General features: G+C 43.0%; 1 protein-coding gene across 5 annotated transcripts in view; it reads right to left on the bottom strand.

The window, feature by feature from the left end:
* The window catches only part of AGFG1 (ArfGAP with FG repeats 1), an 85463-nt gene extending 73233 nt beyond the window's left edge, over positions 1–12230 (bottom strand). For all 5 annotated transcript variants that reach the window (XM_027965263.3, XM_027965264.3, XM_027965265.3 and 2 more), the window contains exon 1: positions 11791–12230. In XM_027965263.3, coding sequence (XP_027821064.1) covers positions 11791–11957 — 167 coding nt within the window. In that variant the 5' untranslated portion in view covers positions 11958–12230. The remainder of the gene's footprint in view (positions 1–11790) is intronic.
* Positions 12231–19446: the final 7216 nt, after the last annotated feature.

Here is a 19446-nt window from a genome sequence, read left to right as displayed (position 1 = left end):
CAGTGTCAGACTATTTTTTGGGGTTCCAAAATCACTGCAGATGGTGACTGCAGCCATGAAATTAAAAGATGCTTACTCCTTGGAAGAAAAGTTATGACCAACCTAGATAGCATATTGAAAAGCAGAGACATTACTTTGCCAACTAAGGTCCGTCTAGTCAAGGCTATGGTTTTTCCTGTGGTCATGTATGGATGTGAGAGTTGGACTGTGAAGAAGGCTGAGCGCCGAAGAATTGATGCTTTTGAACTGTGGTGTTGGAGAAGACTCTTGAGAGTCCCTTGGACTGCAAGGAGATCCAACCAGTGCAATCTGAAGGAGATCAGCCCTGGGATTTCTTTGGAAGGACTGATGCTAAAGCTGAAACTCCAGTACTTTGGCCACCTCACGTGAAGAGTTGACTCATTGGAAAAGACTCTGATGCTGGGAGGTATTGGGGGCAGGAGGAGAAGGGGACGACAGAGGATGAGATGGCTGGATGGCATCACCGACTCTATGGACGTGAGTCTGAGTGAACTCCAGGAGTTGGTGATGGACAGGGAGGCCTGGGGTGCTGCGATTCATGGGGTCGCAAAGAGTCGGACACGACTGAGCGACTGAACTGAACTGAGTCTGCAGCACACCAGGTTCCTCCATCCTCCCCTACCTCTCGGAGTTTGCTCAAATTTCATGTCCATTGAGTCAGTAATGCTTTCTAACTGCTTATTTAATCTGGAGAGCCTATACCAAATACACTCTGGCACAGCTGAGGACTGCCACTTGGTATTATGCCAAAACTTGGAGGCTTATCTGAGACTCTACACACTAAACAATAATAGATTCTATGTCTCCATCCCTTCCCTCAACCTGGCACTTAGAATGACAGTCAGACTTTTTTATTCCCCAAAAATACTGGAGGAAAAAAAAAAAAAATCTATGAACTAAAAAAAAGCATGGATAGAAAGATCATATATACTCCCAAAGAGGGAGTGGAAAATGGGGCACAGAGAATGACTAGTAAGAATAGCATCAAACTTCTCAACAGCAATACTGAAGGTTTAAAGACAATGAAGCAATGTCTTAAAAACTCCAAGGGTATTTTCACCTTTATGAATGTACACAAAGTGTTAATTTTAACATGAGGGCAGATCAGCAACGCAGATCTCAAAAATTATCTCCCATTAACCTTTAATCAAGAGGTTAATGGAAATGTGGGTATGCTGGAAAAAGAGGTTTCAATACAGGTTAGGCATGATGGGAATTTCCAGAACTAAGGTAGAAGAAGAAAGTCCAAACACAACAGCTGCACAGCAGGCCTAGAGCGCATTATCTCCAGACCAAAATGACAGAAGCACCCAGCATCTGACACATCTGATCATCCTATAAAAAGGTGCATACGTAGCCAGAGATAATTTCATGTGGGGAAATATTAATGAAATCCACATGGAAAACAAAGCAAATGAAGAAACCTAGACAATTATAAACTTCAGGGAGTAAAGTTTATAAAAGAAAGAAAATGTAGTAGTAACATATTATAGGACTTAGCTGAGACAGTATGTAGGAGAAGGCAATGGCACCCCACTCCAGTACTCTTGCCTGGAGAATCCCATGGATGGAGGAGCCTGGTGCGCTGCAGTCCATGGGGTCGCTAAGGTCGGACACAACTAAGCGACTTCACTTTCATTCACTGGAGAAGGAAATGGCAACCCACTCCAGTGTTCTTGCCTAGAGTATCCCAGGGACGGCGGAGCCTGGTGGGCTGCCATCTATGGGGTCGCAAAGAGTCAGACATGACTGAAGTGACTTAGCAGCAGCAGCAGAGACAGTATGTACATAATAGTAACATACTGTAGGACTTAGCTGAGACAGTATGTATGTAATAGTAACAAACTGTATGACTTAGTTGAGACAGTATACACATAATGCAATAAGATAAATACTTAGTGATTTAGCCAAAACTGTGATAGTCTATTGAAGGAGTAGCTGCAGAGTACACATGGAAAGTGAGAGGAATGTTAAGAGGGCCAAAGCCTTATCTTCACTCTTGCAGAGAGAAGCCAAATTTGAAAAAAAAAGCGATATGCATGTTAGTTAGAAATACAAAGGTAAAAAAGAGAAGGGAACAGACTGTCCATGATAAACAGAAATGGGGAAAGGGAAGAGGTGACTGCTGTTGCTCATTATAAGCCTTTTTAAACTATGTGCAAGTATTTTTTAAATTAAAATTAAATTTAAAAATAAACATAAAATATGGAAAATAAACGGTTCTTTCCCTTCAAAATGAAATTTGACACATACAAACGCTGTATTCTTTAACTGCTGTCTTCTTTAACTGAAGAAAAAACATTTCTAGAAAATATGAGGAATTTTTTAAAATTTCAAATTTCTCATATTTCAAAAATATCAAGACTCTACTACACATCAGCAATTTCTTTTATAGAAGTACCTCTGAACACAAATGTTCCAAGTCAGAGCCACCAAGATTCATTAAGAGATAAAGACCTGAAGAGAGAAATGAGGAAGTTTCCCATCTTCCCACATTATTAGTTCTGCTGACTTTCTTACTTTCCCCATCAAAGATGTTGCAAAATTTAACACAGAAATGGGTCAAGAATAAGAATTTCTAGAACCTAACACTACAAGAAAAATCCCTCTTCTTTTCCTAAACATGTATGTTTCACTATGACTTCCATACCTGGTCTTGTATCTCCCTCTACAGAACCTAGACAGCATATTAAAAAGCAGAGACATTACTTTGGCAACAAAGGTCTGTCTAGTCAAGGCTATGGTTTTCCCAGTAGTCACGTATGGATGTGAGAGTTGGACTATAAGGAAAGCTGAGCACCGAAGAATTGATGCTTTGTGGTGTTGGAGATGACTCTTGAGACTCCCTTAGACTGCAAGGAGATCCAACCAGTCCATCCTAAAGGAAATCAGTCCTGGGTGTTCACTGGAAGGACTGATGCTGAAGCTGAAACTCCAATACTTTGACCACGTGATGTGAAGAGCTGACTCATTTGAAAAGCTCCTGATGCTGGGAAAGATTGAGGGCAGGAGGAGAAGGGGACGACAGAGGATGAGATGGTTGGATGGCATCACCGACTCAAGGGACATGAGTTTGAGTTGAGTAAACTCCAGGAGTTGGTGATGGACAGGGAGGCCTGGCATGCTGTGGTTCATGGGGTCGCAAAGAGTCGGACACAACTGAATGACTGAACTGAACTGAACTACAGAATAAAACCTATTACCTTTTCTGCACAAAAAGTGAAAGTGGCTCAGCCCTGTTCAACTCTTTGCAACCCCATGGACGGTATAGTCCATGAATTCTCCAAGTCAGGATACTAGAGTGCGTAGCTTTTCCCTTCTCCAGGGGATCCTTCCAACCCAGGGATTGAACCCAGGTGTCCAGCATTGCAGGATTCTTTATCAGCTGAGTCACAACAGAAGCCCAAGAATATTGGAGTGGGTAGCCTATCCCTTCTCCAGCAGATATTCCCAACCCAGGAATCGAACCGGGGTCTCCTGCATTGCAAGCAGATTCTTTACCAACTGAGGTATCAGGGAAGCTCTTCTGCATAAAGGTCTTAAATTACTCAAAGATAGTGACCTCATGTACAGCTCCATACCCCCACTGCCTAGTTTTTTCTTCTTTAAGCTAATATACTTCTGGTCCCTGGAGATATTCCACTCATTCAGAATTTCAAATCTCCTTATCATCCTAACCAATTTTCTTACACCATGCTCCAATTTGTTAATGCATCTCTTAAGCTAAGTAACTAGAATAAAAGCAAAGAGTAATTATGACTTCCTTCCCTGTAAAAGACAGTTATGATACCAATCAAAAGGAGACCATGTCTTACGCAGGATTCTTTGGAAAAACACATTCTAACTTAAAAACAAACAAAAAAACAAACAAACAAAAAATTCATTCCCCATATATAGAACAATTCAAATAAGGTCCCACCCCTCCTCTAAGTTAATAAATTTCATTCTCGTCATGTCCAAGCAGGTGTTTTTAGGGCAACAGCTCTCATAAGTGAGGCTGAAAAGGATGTCTGGAAGAACCTATTCAACAAAGTACCCAAAGTTCTGAACGATTTATCTTTTTTATATACAGTAGAGGAATCCAAGGTGTGTATTCCTAGACAACCATCGATTTGATCAGGTGGACTTGGGAAATGCATTACTGAGTGGGGAAAAAAACAAAATAATGGCACCTAGTACTGAATAGCTCCACAGAAGCTTCTTAAGAATGTAAGCATTATACATGTTGTACAGAAAAGACAGAAAATTATCACTTTCAGTATTTGCTTATTTTCCAAAGAGTGTACTGAAACTAGATATACAAGTTTCTAAAGAGGCAAAATATTTAAATTGAGGTCCAGAAGTCTGCAAGTTCCTTAAAAGAATGCTTTAACTCTTTTTATTTGTAATACAACTCACTAATAATATTTAAAATTTTAATATAAATTTACTTAGATAAATGATACAATCACTACTTCAAAACTGATTAAAGGTCAAAGTGCTTACAAGCACACTGAACCAAATTCACAGACTAATGAAAGAAGAACATAGACAAACAATATAAAAATGCTGTGGTAGCAAGTTAAGGTCAAATGATGTCACCATCCCTTGGGTGCCAAAGGACACCAAGACAGGAGGTGCTCACAACACTTAAGAAGAGCCTCTCTCAATCAGTTTGCTGAATGAATCCACGTTTATCTTTCCTGCTAAAAAAACCTACAGCAAACGTCTATTCCACAATGAACATTCATGGTAGAAGGTCCTATCTCTTGCTCCTTTCAACTGAGTCTTATGCTTATCTAGAGTTGTTTCATATACTACTAAACTATATTTACTTGGTATAGTATTTGGCAGGTTTTTGTTGTTATTCAGTTGCTAAGTCATCTCCAACTCTGAGAACCCATGGACCTTCCGTCCAGGCTCTTCTGCCAGGCTCCTTCTCTGCACTGATTTCTCAGGCAAGAATATATGGAGTGGGTTGCCATTTCCTTCTCCAAGAGATCTTCCCACCCAGGGAAAGACTCTGAATCTCCTGCATTGGCAGGTGGTTGGTCCAACAGGGAAGCTCTATTTGATAGATATACAGTTTAATTAAATATTATATAAAACAATCACACTTGAGTAAGAACTGTTTCCATGAAAATGAAGTATTTTAAAAACTCCACCAAATAGTCACTATGAAAAGCTGTTACTCAACTGTAGACAAGAAATGTAAAACATCTAAACTGAAAAGAGATCTAGAGCAATTCAGCACTCAAACTGCTTTAAAAGTAGCTCAAAATTCTAAAAATCTTTTATAACACAAAGTGAGTCTAAGTTATATCAAAGGGACAAAAATCTCATCAGTGAAACCATATTCAAGGAAAAGCCCTAGGTGTTACATAATGCTCTGGCAAATTAACAATTACATGCTAAAATTCAAAAACCTAAATTTTACCTGTGTGTATGTTTTTTAATGATTGTCTTTTTTGATAAACCTAAAGACTATCACTGTCTTTTTTCACTGCCTTTTTGGATAAAGCTAACCACTATCAATCCTGAACACATGGGATGAGGGGTTTTAATTACAGTTCAAACACAGAAAATAGCAGAATAATTAATTCCTGACAGGACAGACGTGCCAAATTCAAAAGAATCAATCTCAGAACCAATCACACCAGAACTCATCACACTCACAACACATAACAATAGTTTCTGAAGAAATTCAAAGAGCAGACATTTGAAGCTAGCTAAAACTACTAAAGAAAAGCATGACATAAGTCTAAAACACAAAAATACACAATACATTAATAAACTACCTGTCCTGCCCTTTAATATCCAATGAAGTAAAATCCATCATTTAAATCCCCCAAATACAGAATTCACAACAATTTATAATAAGCATTAGAGTATAAGCTAACTTTACAATTTAAAGTTGTTAAGGATTATACTACTTTTCTTTATGACTGTTACTAGAATAACGCCTGACACAAGAGTACTTAGTAATTCTAGCTAGTAATTATTATCGTATTTTTCATTTATATACTTTAATTTTTGCATACTCTGGATACATGTACTAGTGCCTGGACTTAATATTTACTTAAAAAAAACCTCTGCCCTTCACAATTGAAAAAGTTATCAAAATAGCTTTCCCACTTAAACTGAAATTGTACTACACTGTCAAAATATTTCACTGAATGTACCCATGCTGCTGCTGCTGCTGCTGCTGCTAAGTCGCTTCAGTCATGTCCGACTCTGTGCGACCCCATAGACGGCAGCCCACCAGGCTCCCCCGTCCAGGCAAGAACACTGGAGTGGGTTGCCATTTCCTTTTCCAATGCATGCAAGTAAAAAGTGAAAGTGAAGTCGCTCAGCCGTGTCCGACTCTTAGCGACCCCATGGACTGCAGCCTACCAGGCTCCTCCATCCATGGGATTTTCCAGGCAAGAAAATGGTACACATTTTGCTAGTGTACCAAAAAACATGAAAAGGGAATTAGGGATGTAAACTGCCACTTGTGACATCCATGAGGTTCTGAATATTATACATAGAGGTCCAAAAGGGTATTTGAGTCAATCTACTCAAATGCTAGTAAATATATAAAAACAAATGCCTGTTTTCAATTGCCCAACTTTAATTTTAAAGTAAAAACTCTTATTAATAAAGATTTATCATAAGACTCAAAATGCACACAAAATTGAGTATAAGTTACTATCCGTTTACATTTATCCACCTGTGAAATTCCAAGTTTAAATGCACTGTCTACATAAATGGGCTGGTATTAAGCAGCTGGCCTAGATGTTTCTCAAATGTTGTTTGTTATTTTTATCTAAACTCTCTCTGCAAACTAAATGAATCATTTTTTAAGTACAGAACAATTCTTATATTATTTACCAATTAATTAATGCTAACAATCTCAGCAAAATAAATAATTTGGTCTAAACCTAGTCTTTTCATCAACTATAAGTTCATTAACATGAAGGCAATATTTTATGTTGGCTACAATGGAATGTCATTTATAAGTCTGAATAGTTCCATAGATAGAAGCAGCAAGAATGACAAATCAATCTGTTAGAACACTCCCTTTCTACCTCAGTGACAGTTTAACATACCTAAATCTGAAGTCTATTTTAAAGTTTCACAATCGTAATTCAGTTACATATTTTAAATAAGCATCATACTAGCACAGAGTGCAATCATCTGGAAAAAAAAACAGGAAATAAAAGATCAACTCTGAGTCTAGTAATACTAACAAGATACTCGTTCAATTTATTTAACAAAGATACTGCTAAATAATAAAAAGGCATGTGACTATCTTAAAATTCATAATAGCAGATACCGTTTATTGTGTATCAGCATTTTCTAGGCACATCAAGGTTCCTAAAAGGCAGCTAACATGACTCAACTCATGTATGTATATTCCCTGCTTAGCCCCATGCTCAAAAATAATATATACTCAGTTAATATTCAGTGAATTGTACCATTTAATCCTCTGAACAAACAATCTATATCTTATCAGCCTCTTCTCACAAATAAAGAAGCCGAGAGGATGGATCCAGGCCAACCCACACATAGTGGTCTTGCTCAATACTTTGCCTTTGCTTAATACTTTGCCCTAAGTCACAAAGCTGGGCTTTCCTAATAGCTCAGTTGGTAAAGAATCCACCTGCAATGCAGGAGACCCCAGTTCAATTCTTGGGTCAGGAAGATCCCCTGGAGAAGGGATAGGCTACCCACTCCAGTATTCTTGGGCTTCCCTTGTGGCTCAGCTGGTAAAGAATCCACCTGCAATGCAGGACACCTGGGTTCAATCCCTGGGTTGGGAAGACCCCCTGGAGAAGGGAAAGGCTACCCACTCCAATATTCTGGCCTGGAGAATTCCATGGACTGTATAGTCAGTCCATGGGGTCGCAAAAGAGTTGGACACAACTGAGCAACTTTCACTTTCAAGTCACAAAGCTAGTGGTAGAGTCAAAATCTGACTTCATAATTCATATTCTTTCAATTACAGCACATCATCTAAGTATCAAAGACATAATTATCATTAAACTCAATAGCTATTATTCCTCAAGTATTTTCCTATGTTATTGCTTTTCAAAGAAAAAAATCCTCAGGAATTATTATTTCAGAATTTCTGAGTAGACATTTGATCTGGGATCCAGTCTTTCCTCTACAAGGATCCCACATTTCTGATTTGGGAATTCTATTTGGGATCTTTGTTATTGCAATGATATCATCGTACAACATATCCAATGAAGGTACTGGTTCTATGCAATCCTATGACCTAACCTAATCCAGAATGAGTTGTAGAATTTCTCGAAGAGTTGTAATAATAATATAAACTAAGGCAGCTGGGAGCAGCCATCTTTGAATGAGGGAAATCTAGGCAACACCATTAAATCAGAGCATAAAGTCTCATTTTAAGACAAACAATACATTCCCCTCATATTTTTAAACCAACTTCAGTCACACTGAGTTAAATCTAAAGAATCCAAATTGATTAAAGGTGCTTCTCATTTTATCATCTTTCATATATTGTTCCCTACTCATGGAATGTCCTGTTCCCTTTGTTAATAATGTCTCTCACCTACTGGGCAGCTATTATTAATATATATCCCAGGAGTCATGTGAGATGTCAGACACACAATATCTCTAATATTGAAAATTAACCTACATCCAAAATGCATAAGGTAAACCTCATCCTTGCCTTTCAAACGTGAGAAAATTCACACTCATAGAGGCTGAGTGATATTCTCAACACTACACAGCTAATAAGTGGAGCCAGGATTCAAAACCAAGTTTATCCAGTTCATAAGCATTAGTATTTGTTCTTTCACTACTTGGGGCCACTGCCATGTGGCTCTTATCTTTAAAGGTCTTCGATCAGCCATTAAGTCTTCTGTCAAGCTTTCCCTATTCATTTACATATTTCGTGGATAGCTCATTCAAAGAAATGAAGTATTACAATATATTGTAACTGTTTCCATACTGAGAATGCAAGCACCTGAAATACAGTGGGATCCCAACAGGACCAGTGCCTCCCATAGTACACGAAACAGGCCAAGCAATAAATATTTGAAGATTTACAACTGAACAGAGATGGAGTCCTATCTGTTACACATTAGATTTCATTAAAGTGAACAATCGGCATGTATAGTGAGATAGCCTCTCATATACAGTGTTTCTGAAATGCCAACACTCTAGGAAGAAACTTGTAAATAATTCTTCATATTACACATTTGCAGCAATAAATTCATACTTATAAACAGATACACAGAAAAGTCAGATATCCAGAAGAGTAAATATATATACATTGTTGTTGTTCAGTCCCTAAGTCATGTCTGACTCTGTGATCCTGTGGACTGCAGCACACCAGGCTTCCCTGTTCTTCACTATCTCCTGGAGTTTGCTCAAACTCATGTTCACTGAGGTGATGGCGCCATCCAACCTCACATTCTCTGTTGCCCCCTTCTCCTGCAGCCCTCAATCTTTCCCAGCATCAGGGTCTTTTCCAATGAGTTGGCTCTTTGCATCAGGCGACCAAAGTTATTAGGGCTTCAGCAACAGTCCTTCCAATGAATATTCAGGGTTGATATCCTTTAGGGTGGACTAGTTTGATCTCCCTGCTGTCCAAGGGGCTCTCAAGAGTCTATTCCAGCACCACAATTTGAAAGCATCAAGTCTTCATCAATGCTTCATAAAGCATCCATTCTTTATGGCCCAACTCTCACATGCCAATGACTACTGGGAAAACCATAGCTTTGACTATACGGACCTTGGTCTGCAAAGAGATGTCTCTGCTTTTTTATACGCTGTCTAGGTTTGTCACAGCTTTTCTTCCAAGGAGCAAACATCTTTTAATTTTATGGCTGCAGTCACTTGTCCGCAGTGATTTTGGAGTCCAAGAAAATAAAATCTGCCACTGTTTCCTGTTTTTCCCCATTTATTTGCCATGAAGTGATGAGACTGGACATTTTTTCAAATCAAATACTTTAAATGTATTAAAGGACCTTGTGTTAAGTAAAAACACAGCATACTTACTATGCAAAAAGTCACATACTACCCTCAAAACAAACTGGACTATATAGCCTTCGTTGTTTTAAAACCAAAGTTGCCCACAAAGTTTTTATTTGTAAATGAAAAGAATGAACCAGACTATCTCCTAAACACTACCCAGCTCTAGATTCTGTTGTAATTCAGTAACATCGCTAATTATCAACTTCTCAGAGTGCTTTCTTGATCCTACAATCTAAAAGTGACTTCTCAGAGAAGGTCTCTCCTCCTTACTATTTCAGTGCACTCTTGCCCCTGACATTTTTCTCATTTGATTACTTACTATGTTACCATCTCCCCAACAAGAATGTAAGCACCAAGAGAACAAAAGACCTTGCTGGATTCATCAGCACTCCCCAAGGCTTTACAGAGAACCTAGTAGGCACCCAATAAACATGTTAAAGAAATAATCATCATGGGAGACTAATGATGCATCTTAGCCCAACTTAGGAAGATGAAAAATCGTACATTACTGGGCATGTCCTACATTTTCAAAAAGAAAAAAAAAAACCTCAAGTTTTCTCACATATTATACACTTTGCCTCAAGATTAATGTTACAAAGTTTCTGAAGAAATGGGGAAATCAAGTAATTGATTTCAAACAATGGAACAAAAAAAAAGAACTTATGTAGATGTTTGATACAACAAAGGTTTTAAGACCATTTAGTAATTACCTCTTCGTTGGTAACTTACTAGATAATTTAGTGTATAAAAACAACTTAGTTCCAAAATCAACTGCAAACTCTCAAAAAAAAAAAAAAAAAAACCTTCAATCTCAACAACTAACATCTTAATAGAAAAAAGCAGCTTAATGAAGAAAAGGGGAACCAATACAAACCATCCCAGTAATTCAAGACGGCAGTCTCCCTTTTCCTGAAACAATACTGTCTTTCCAGCTCTTCTCGTTTCTGTGTACAGCCAGGACACTTGGGTATTGACTGAGAAATCTTACAGATAACACCACCACCATATGGACAATGACACAGCTCCTAGTCAGCCCTTACTTCCATTTAAAACTTTACCCCAACTCTTCAAGACTCTCTTTGGGTCATAAAGCTGAAGTCCCACAATCTCACTCCTGCTTTCTCTGCCTCCCTCTCCCGCAAGTAAACGCGGACCCCCTCCCCTTCACTCAACTTTTCCCCTGGGATTCCCATCTCTGCCATCAAAACATTTTAACCCCGTTACTATTTCTAACTGCTGGCTTTCTCAGTGTCCTAGGAACTCCGGAACCGAGAGAAGGAAAAAAAAAGGCTAAGCGTCCAAAAAACAGACTAAGCGTCCCTGCTCTCTCTCCCACCCCAGCCTTACCCACCACCCCTCTACCGGGGGCCCAGCAGGTGCCTCGCTAGGGACCGCCGCGCCCCGGTAGAGAGGCGGGGCACACAAAGGACCCGCGAGGCCCTCCCAGCCTCCTCGCGTCCTCCCACTGCAGCTCCATCGGGTCAGCGCGCCCGGGCTAGCGGAGGCCCGAGGGAGGCTGGCAGGCGCCGGCTCCGCGGGGACCAGAGATGCTCACCCCGGGCGCCCTTCTCCCAACCCCGACCCCGCCCACGCCCCAGCCACCAACGCTACCCACCCCGCCCCGCAACGCCGGGCCTGGACCCTCGCCCGGCGAAAACCGAAAGCGCATCCCCGGCCCCGCGGGCCCAGCGCATCCCGGCCCATGGCCCCGAGTCCCGTGAGGGCCCCCGCCCGGCCAACCGCCCCCCGCGCCCGAGGACGGGCCGGCCGCCCGCCCGGCCGCCCCGCACTCACAGGCTGCCGGAGCAGGAGGTACAGACGAAGGAGCCGACCGTCATGTTCACGTAGGTGGGGCCGCGCTGGTCGCAGTCGAAGCACTTTCGGTTGTGCGGGAGGCTGGTCATGTCCCGCAGCATCTTCAGGTGCTTCTCCTCCTGCTTCCGCTTCGCGCTGGCCGCCATGGCCGCGGCGCCGAGCGAGGAGGCCGGCAGGGCCGGGAGCCGGGCGGCGCTGCGCCGGGGACCCCGCGGTCCCACCGGCCGCCCTGGCCGCGGCCGCCGCCCTCCGTCAGCGCGCGCCGCCCGCGCCGGACCCGGGCCGCTGCGGCTCGACTCGACCGGGCTGAGCGCGAGAACACGCTGCGGAGCGCGGGCTGACGGGCCACGCGAACCGGCCCGACAGTCGTGGGACAACCGCCGCCGCCGCCTTCCCGACTTCTCCTGAGGGGAAAAGACGAGGAAGGGGGGACGGCAAGAAGAGGCCCGCCCCGGGCGGCCTGAGGCCAAGTGTCGGCTGGCGCCCTCTGCTGGCCGGGAGGAGTTACTGCGGCCCCACTTGCAGGCGAAGCGCATTACTTGGGTTGCCTTCCTCCCCTTGCCTGAAGGGGTTCAAGGGTTGCCCACTGCTTTGGGGATAATTCAGAGTTCATCACCCTGTGTCCTAAACAGCTCTCCATCCGTCTAGCCCAGGCTACCTCTCTCACTTCATCCTAATCTACTCGGCCACACGGGATTTCCATTTGGATCCCAAACACAGTAAGCTCCCTCTTGAGTCAGGAACCCTTGCCGGGACTGTACAATCTATAGCAGGGGTTCTCCGCTATGCCTCCGTTGGCATTTTGGACTAGATGATTTCTTGGTGTGGAGGCTCTCCTGTGCCGTGTAGGATATTGAACATCATCTCTAGCCTTGACCCACTGGATGCCAGAATGACCTCCCCACCCCATGCCGTGTTGTTGTGGCAAGCGAAAATTCCCTGACGTTGCTCAATGTGGAGTCATGGTAGAGAGAGGTGCAATCCACCTGGCTAAGAACCACTGCTACACGTGGGAGGCCATGTCATCCCTGCACCCACTGCAGGCAACTTCTCTAAGCCCAATCAACCTACTTAATATTGCAGCCCGGAGGATCTGCAACATCTCCACGTGAATATTCCACGTTCAGGAAAGTCACCCTCAGTGAAATGGCTGTGCTGTGTTTTCTTCATAGTTCTGGCTATTTGCAATCCTGTTCCTGCTACTCTAGAAGAGATTAAGGGAGTTCAAGCCCTGCTCACTCCCTTAATCTTATCGGAGACCCCCACCTTTGACCCACTGTTATAAAGTAAATAAAATCCAATTCCTTCTTTAGTGTTTTCTGTGTTTTCCCTGGTATCTCCCTTTAGGCTCCAAACGACCTGGACCCCAGTGTTTTCTTCTCTGCTCCACCCCCTGCCCCTCCCAGACCTGCAGGCTGGATGCTCAGTGTTTATGGAATGAGTGCATTTGTATCTCACTTAATCTTCACAAGATCCCTTAAGGGTAAGCCTTATGGTTCTTACAGTCGGGAAGCCAACACTCTGGAGGATTAAGTAAATTTACCCTTGGATATACATGGGTTGGCCCAGACGGTCAGACTGCAGAACTCAAATCTCTTAATCACTGCAGGAATCCACAGCCAGAAAGATGTTAAAAATCGTTCTTGCCCCTCGTTTCCCCAAGGAGTATCCAGGGAGACCCAGAGAGTCCAGAGTCCCTCAGCCAGCGAATAGGAAAGTAAGATTAGAATCCAGGTTTCCTATTGCCGAGGCTAGCCTCCAGACCTCCAGTCAAAGTGACTGGACACGTCGGCCAAATGAGACTTCATATTACTTGTAAGAATAACGTGCTTAATAGTAAGAGAAAAGGATTGACAGATTTTGGCTTGGCCAATGAATGTTTAACTTGGGCTCCCCTCTTGACTCAGACAGTGAAGAATCCACTTGCAGGGCAGGAGACCCAGGTTCGATCCATGGGTGGGGAAGATCCCCTGGAGAAGGGAATGGTTACCCACTCGAGTATGCTTGCCTGGAGAATCCCATGGACAGAGGAGCCTGGCGGGCTACAGTCCATGGGCTTGAAAAAACCATTAGCACATGTAAAAAATTAATAATTCCTTAAAATCCTCATATATCCCATCAGAGTTCAGTGTTCCAATTGCCAATGTTTAAAAAAGTTTTTTATAGTTTATTTGAATACCCACCTTGCAATTGAGTAATGTGTCTCATATTGTAAAATCTCTTTTAGTCTATGGTTACCCTTCTATCTCCTCTTTTTTTTTTTTAATTTTATGTTATTTTGTTGGCTGCACCATGCAGAATCCTACTTTCCTGACCTTTGATTGGACCCTTGACCCCTGCAGTGGAGGCTTAGAGTCTTAACCACTGGACCACAAAGAAGTCCCCACCGTCTCCTTTTTTCCTTTCAATTAATTTCTTTTAGGAACTGGGCCTTTGGTCATGTCATTTACCATTGTCTACATCATTTTACATTTTTCTCTATCCTCTGTTTCCTAAAAAATGCATTATTGGGTCTAATTCACTTGTATCCAGTTCCTTTTTTTTTTTTAATTTTGGCCAAATTTTATCTTTGTGTTCTTCCATATAATGGGTGGGGGAGGAGGAGGGGAATATCTTTCTGTCTTTTTATGAAATTGATAGCCCTTGATGATTAGTGTCTAGATTTATTAATCCATTACAGTTTACAAAATGGTGACAGTCTAACTCTGTTCTTCCTTCTTCACGTATCGGCTGGAAGAAAATGTTTTTTATAAAGAAAAACTTGCCCTCAGCCACTGTTTAGCACAGTTCATGTCAGCAGAGTGACTATTTGACTCCTTCTGTTTATTCACAAACTTTCAAAATAATATATTGGTTTCCTAACACCTTGCAACGGTGAGCAAGGTTTTTTTCCACGTCATTACAAACTCAAGAATTTTTAAATGTATTTGATATATTTCACATCCTCCTTGGAGCTCACATTGTCTCTTCATGAGTGAGTGGGAGCCTTAGAAAGTTGACTTCCGAGTCTTTTTGACAAGACCATTGACTTAACATCAGCAGGAACACCAAGGCAACTGGATCCTTGGCTGTTTAGGAGAGGAGAGTACTGAAATGTCCACTCCTGGACTGACCAAGACAGAAGGCTTCACAACCCCACTGTGACCAAGTGTGACACCCAGCCATCTCTTACTCATCACTAACAAATGCATTCAACCCACAGCCAATGGCTTCCTCATTTGTTTCTATGTTTGTAATGCTCACTTGTTTGTGTGTTTTCTGATTGTTCATCTCTCCACGGTCTAGCATCTAATAAATGCCAAAATCAGAAGGCATGACTGCAGCCCCTTGTACAAACAGTTTAATAAGTGGTTGTTAAAAAAAATAGATAAATAAGTGGTTGTTGTGTTGTTGTTGTTTAAAGAATCAGGAGTCGGTATTTCTAGACTGTCATTCTATAGGAAGGTGAAGTTCAGGTGACGTCCAAAGTGTTTTCTCCAAATGAAGCTGAAAGTCCGTATGACCTGCTGAATTCTAGCTTTTTTAATCTCCCATATAATATCAAAGTAGGTTTCTACTCTCTCAGATCCCATGGAGAATTTGTGGTGTGTCAGGCAAGGCTACTTATTTACTTGTCTTGACCCTCACAACAAAAAGAGGTATTTTTGTCCCTATTTCATATATGAGGAAGCTTAAGCTATGAAGTGCCGGCGTATCCAAGGCCAGAAATGAAGCATGAAGCTGAATTCAAACCCAGATCCAGAGGTAAGGTGCCAGCTTCTACTTCTAGTGACTGAATACTGATCCTGCTTATTGGATTTGCACAGAAGTTACCTTCAGAAAAGTTAGCTCTGCAGCCAGTGATCTTTCCCAATGCAAAAATGATTCTGGCATTCTCAGTCTCCTCTCCCTGCCTTTCAGAGACTTCCCATTGCTAGGAAGATAAAGACCCTAAGAAACCCAGAAGCCCTGCAGTCCAACCCGAGTTTGCCGGGAGCCAGTGTGAGGAATCCCGCCCGTGACAAGGTCATGAGGAAGGAAGCTGACAGACGCAAGGCGTGCTCAGACTTCAGGGACCCCTCTGGAAATTCCTAAGCATGTACCCCAACAAAAATCTGACGGCTTTTGTGCTCTGCTTTTCCACTCTTCTGACATTTTCTGGAAAAAGTCAATTCAGGGCTTTAGTCTTCTGCATTTGAAAGAGTGTTTCAATCCAAAAAACCCTCTGGCTTTCTAGCCTGCCTGCAGGACTCGTAGTACAGCTGCGCATGTGATTGTTTGAGGCCTCCTGACCGCAGGAGGCACAGGAAGCTTAAAACATCCTAGGAATGTAGGAGCTTCCGAGGAGTCAAAATCTTTAAAATAGGACTGATTAAAAGTTTCATTTGTTGAATCAATGCTTGCTGCCAAATTTTCACATCCTTTATTTTTAGGTATAGTTGGTATATAGAAAAACAAGTAGTAGACCTGGTATTAGCAACATTAGATCTTTGAGTTAAGTACCTTCTTTGTTATATCCCACTGCACCTTTGTTCTATAGAGATGTAACTTTAATGCTTTAAGGAGATGCAGATTAAAGAAAAACACTTCAGGGGAAACAAAATTAACATTCATTAAGGAAGAGAGCCAAAAGTGTTAACAAGCCTCTTGGCCAGAAGATAATGTAAATCACCTGAGACCTTTTGTATACAAAATGATATACAGAAAGTCTGGGCTGCGAACACTACATAATTTTGTGTTACCCATTGATCTCCATGTTTTATCAAAAGTATAAAAGGCCTTCTGAACAATAAAGGATGGGGCCAGCTTCTCGGACCAGTCTCTCGGCCTGGTTTCTTGGGACTCTGGCTCCCCCGTGTCTTTCTCTCTCTCTCTTCTTCTCTCCCTTTCCCTCTCTCTGCTCTTTACTTTAACTTCAGGCTAAATCTCCACCTGGGGCGCAGAGGCTCGCCAGGTCTACTTACTTACCCTGGCTGTTAAGACCCACACGAAAGGGAGCTTAAGGCGAGGCACCCTTTTCAAGCACGCGCCGGTGGCCCAACGTAGATGGTGCAAATTCCTTGTCTGGAATTTTATTGGCCTTCCGCGTAAACCAAGCTATTCAGCCCTCTTCCTCCACTTAATCTTCTTATTACACTATAGTTTCTTAATCTAATCTTACATTAATAAATAAACAAGTCTTTCCACGCCAACGCCGTCCACTCTTCGAATTCCCTGGATCCACCGGGGCTGGACCCCGGAACAGTTCCTTCGCCCAACACACAGTGAGGCCAAACAAACTGAAAAGTCAGAGTTTGGAGCAGAGAAAGGTTCATTCTGGGGCTTCCCTAGTGGTTCAACGGTAAAGAATCCGCCTGCAGTACAAGAGATGCAGGAGATGCTGGTTCGATCCCTGGGTCAGGAAGATCCCCTGGAGGAGGGCATGGCAACCCACTCCAGTATTCTTACCTGGTGAATCCTCACAGAAAGAGGAGCCTGGCGGGCCATAGTTGCAAAGAGTCAGACACGACTGAAGCAACTGAGCACACACAAGTGCAAGGTTTATTGCAAGGGCCACGCAGGTCCATAAGGTCACAAAGAGCTGGACGCAACTGAAGCAACTTAGCACATACGTACGCATGCACCTCTCCTTTAGAGCATTTGCCACTGCAGTGGCTTTATGGTTTTCAGATCAGGTTCTTAGCCCCACTATCCCCCCCAACCCTCCCCACTACATGGTGGGCTCCATCAGGACCAGGTCTGTGTTTGCTCACCGCTGTTTCAGCGGCCCTGAGCATGGGGCACAGCCCTTTGAAGGGGCTCAATAAATATTGGTTGAAAAAATGCAATCAAAGAATAAAGCTTCCCTCTGGGTTCCGCCTTCTATTTATTGTTGTCTCTGCTGCTTTGGCTCCCAGAATGACTACAGTTCTGTCAAAGCTGCAAAAGGTTTGTTAAGGAACTTGCAAATTCTGAAATCAAACCTCCGAGGGTACGAATCTAAAACCTGACTTGCTTAGAGGCTCCTGCCTGTGCTTATCACCAGGGGTGACTCAGAGAAAATGTCCAGAACAAACCCTGGTGTTTGGAGAGGCCCCATGGAGCCAGCAACCAGGCTGCCAACTCATCCTTGGCCACCCCACCCTCCGGGCCTGTAGGCGGGGCCTGGAGAGGAGGCCCCTCTGTGTCTTCTTGGGAGCAAAGCAGGACAAACAGTAACAAATGTTAACTGCCTTGGTTTGATCGCTCGAAGTACTTGAGTGAAGGGAGGAGAGTCCCCCCTGAATTTTATGTGAAGGACTCAGATTTAGACTATTGACAGGGGCCTCTCTGGCAGTCCCGTGGTTAAGAGTCCGCCTTCCAATGCAGGAGACACGGGTTCAACCCCTAGTTAGGGAACTAACATGCCACGCTCCATGGGGCAACGAAGCCAGCGTACTTCAACTAGCGAGCCTGAATGTTTTAGAGCCTGTGTTCGGCGACAAGAGAATATTGACAGTATCCATCACTGAGGTGCCCACAGTGTCAACGAGATCTGCTGACAGAATAGAAAGAAGATGTTGCCAGAGACACACACGGCCCGTGTGCATCTTTGCCACCTACAGCACTCTCTGAATTCCTACTTTTAATGAGTCCTAGATTTAGCCTGTGAATAACACAGTTGGCTTGTTTGCTTGTATATTAAAAGGGCTAATCTGTTGAGTGTAAGTATTTAAAAATACACCGCAATGGCCCTGTTTTGACATCTGTTTTCATATACTGGAAACCTTGAAAAATTTGAAATGGCCATGACCCCCCTCTGAAAAGAATCTCTTTCTCTCTCCAAGCCCCCAGACCCTTGACTGCCCCCTGCCCAGTCCCAAACCTTGAGGCACAGAGCCTCTCAGAAAATCTCCCAATCTTCCCTCAAGGCACCTCCATGGTAGGCTAGTGAGTTGGGGTTATTGGGGACCCCATTTCTCATGTTTGGGGTCTTCAGATCTTCCTTCTGCTCAGGACCCCTTGACGCCTGGAGCTGATTTTGCTTGTGGAGAGGAGTTAACCTGACAAGTTAGGAGCCTTTCCAAGGTAGGAAACTGGAGCTGTGGGTTTTCTCTTTTTATTAACATTCTTCCTTCCCTAGAGCGTGGCTTTTTCCAGTTTGTGACCAGAGAGCCAATGTTAACCTTTATGGCCCATTTAAGTAATGGCAGAGGCAAGTCACATGGGCCCATTAACTCCCCCAGGCCCCCGAAGTAACCACAGAATGAACAATCTCAAGGCCTGGATGTGAAACACTATGGAATAATACTCAGCTTGGTTTTTTTGTGTGTGTGTGTTTTTTTTTCCCTTTTCTGCTTTTGCTAGATCTTTCCCTTAGCTGTGGTTTGATTATTTTTAACATTGCTTCCTGACTTGCTTTTTAATTTGCAAGAAACAGTGAGATAGAAAGGGAAGAGGGAAAGAACCTACAGAGAACAAGCAGTTGGTGTGTACTTCCTGGAAACATCAGCGTGGTTTCTGGGTACACTCTGCACAAGAGCTCCAGGAAACCACACACCTGAAGGGCCGATGCTGTGGGGCTAACAGGCACTCGGTCACCTGGCCTCCTGCTCCCCGCAGACCTGCCCCCAAGCAGTCCCCACCACCGTCAAAGCTGTACTTCTCTACCTGGATTCATCTTACTGTGTCCTTTGT

Source organism: Ovis aries, chromosome 2, assembly GCF_016772045.2.
Source record: "Ovis aries strain OAR_USU_Benz2616 breed Rambouillet chromosome 2, ARS-UI_Ramb_v3.0, whole genome shotgun sequence".
Lineage (NCBI taxonomy): Eukaryota > Metazoa > Chordata > Mammalia > Artiodactyla > Bovidae > Ovis > Ovis aries.
Note: the sequence above shows the minus strand (reverse complement) of the source record. Positions and strands in the feature narration are given on the sequence as shown.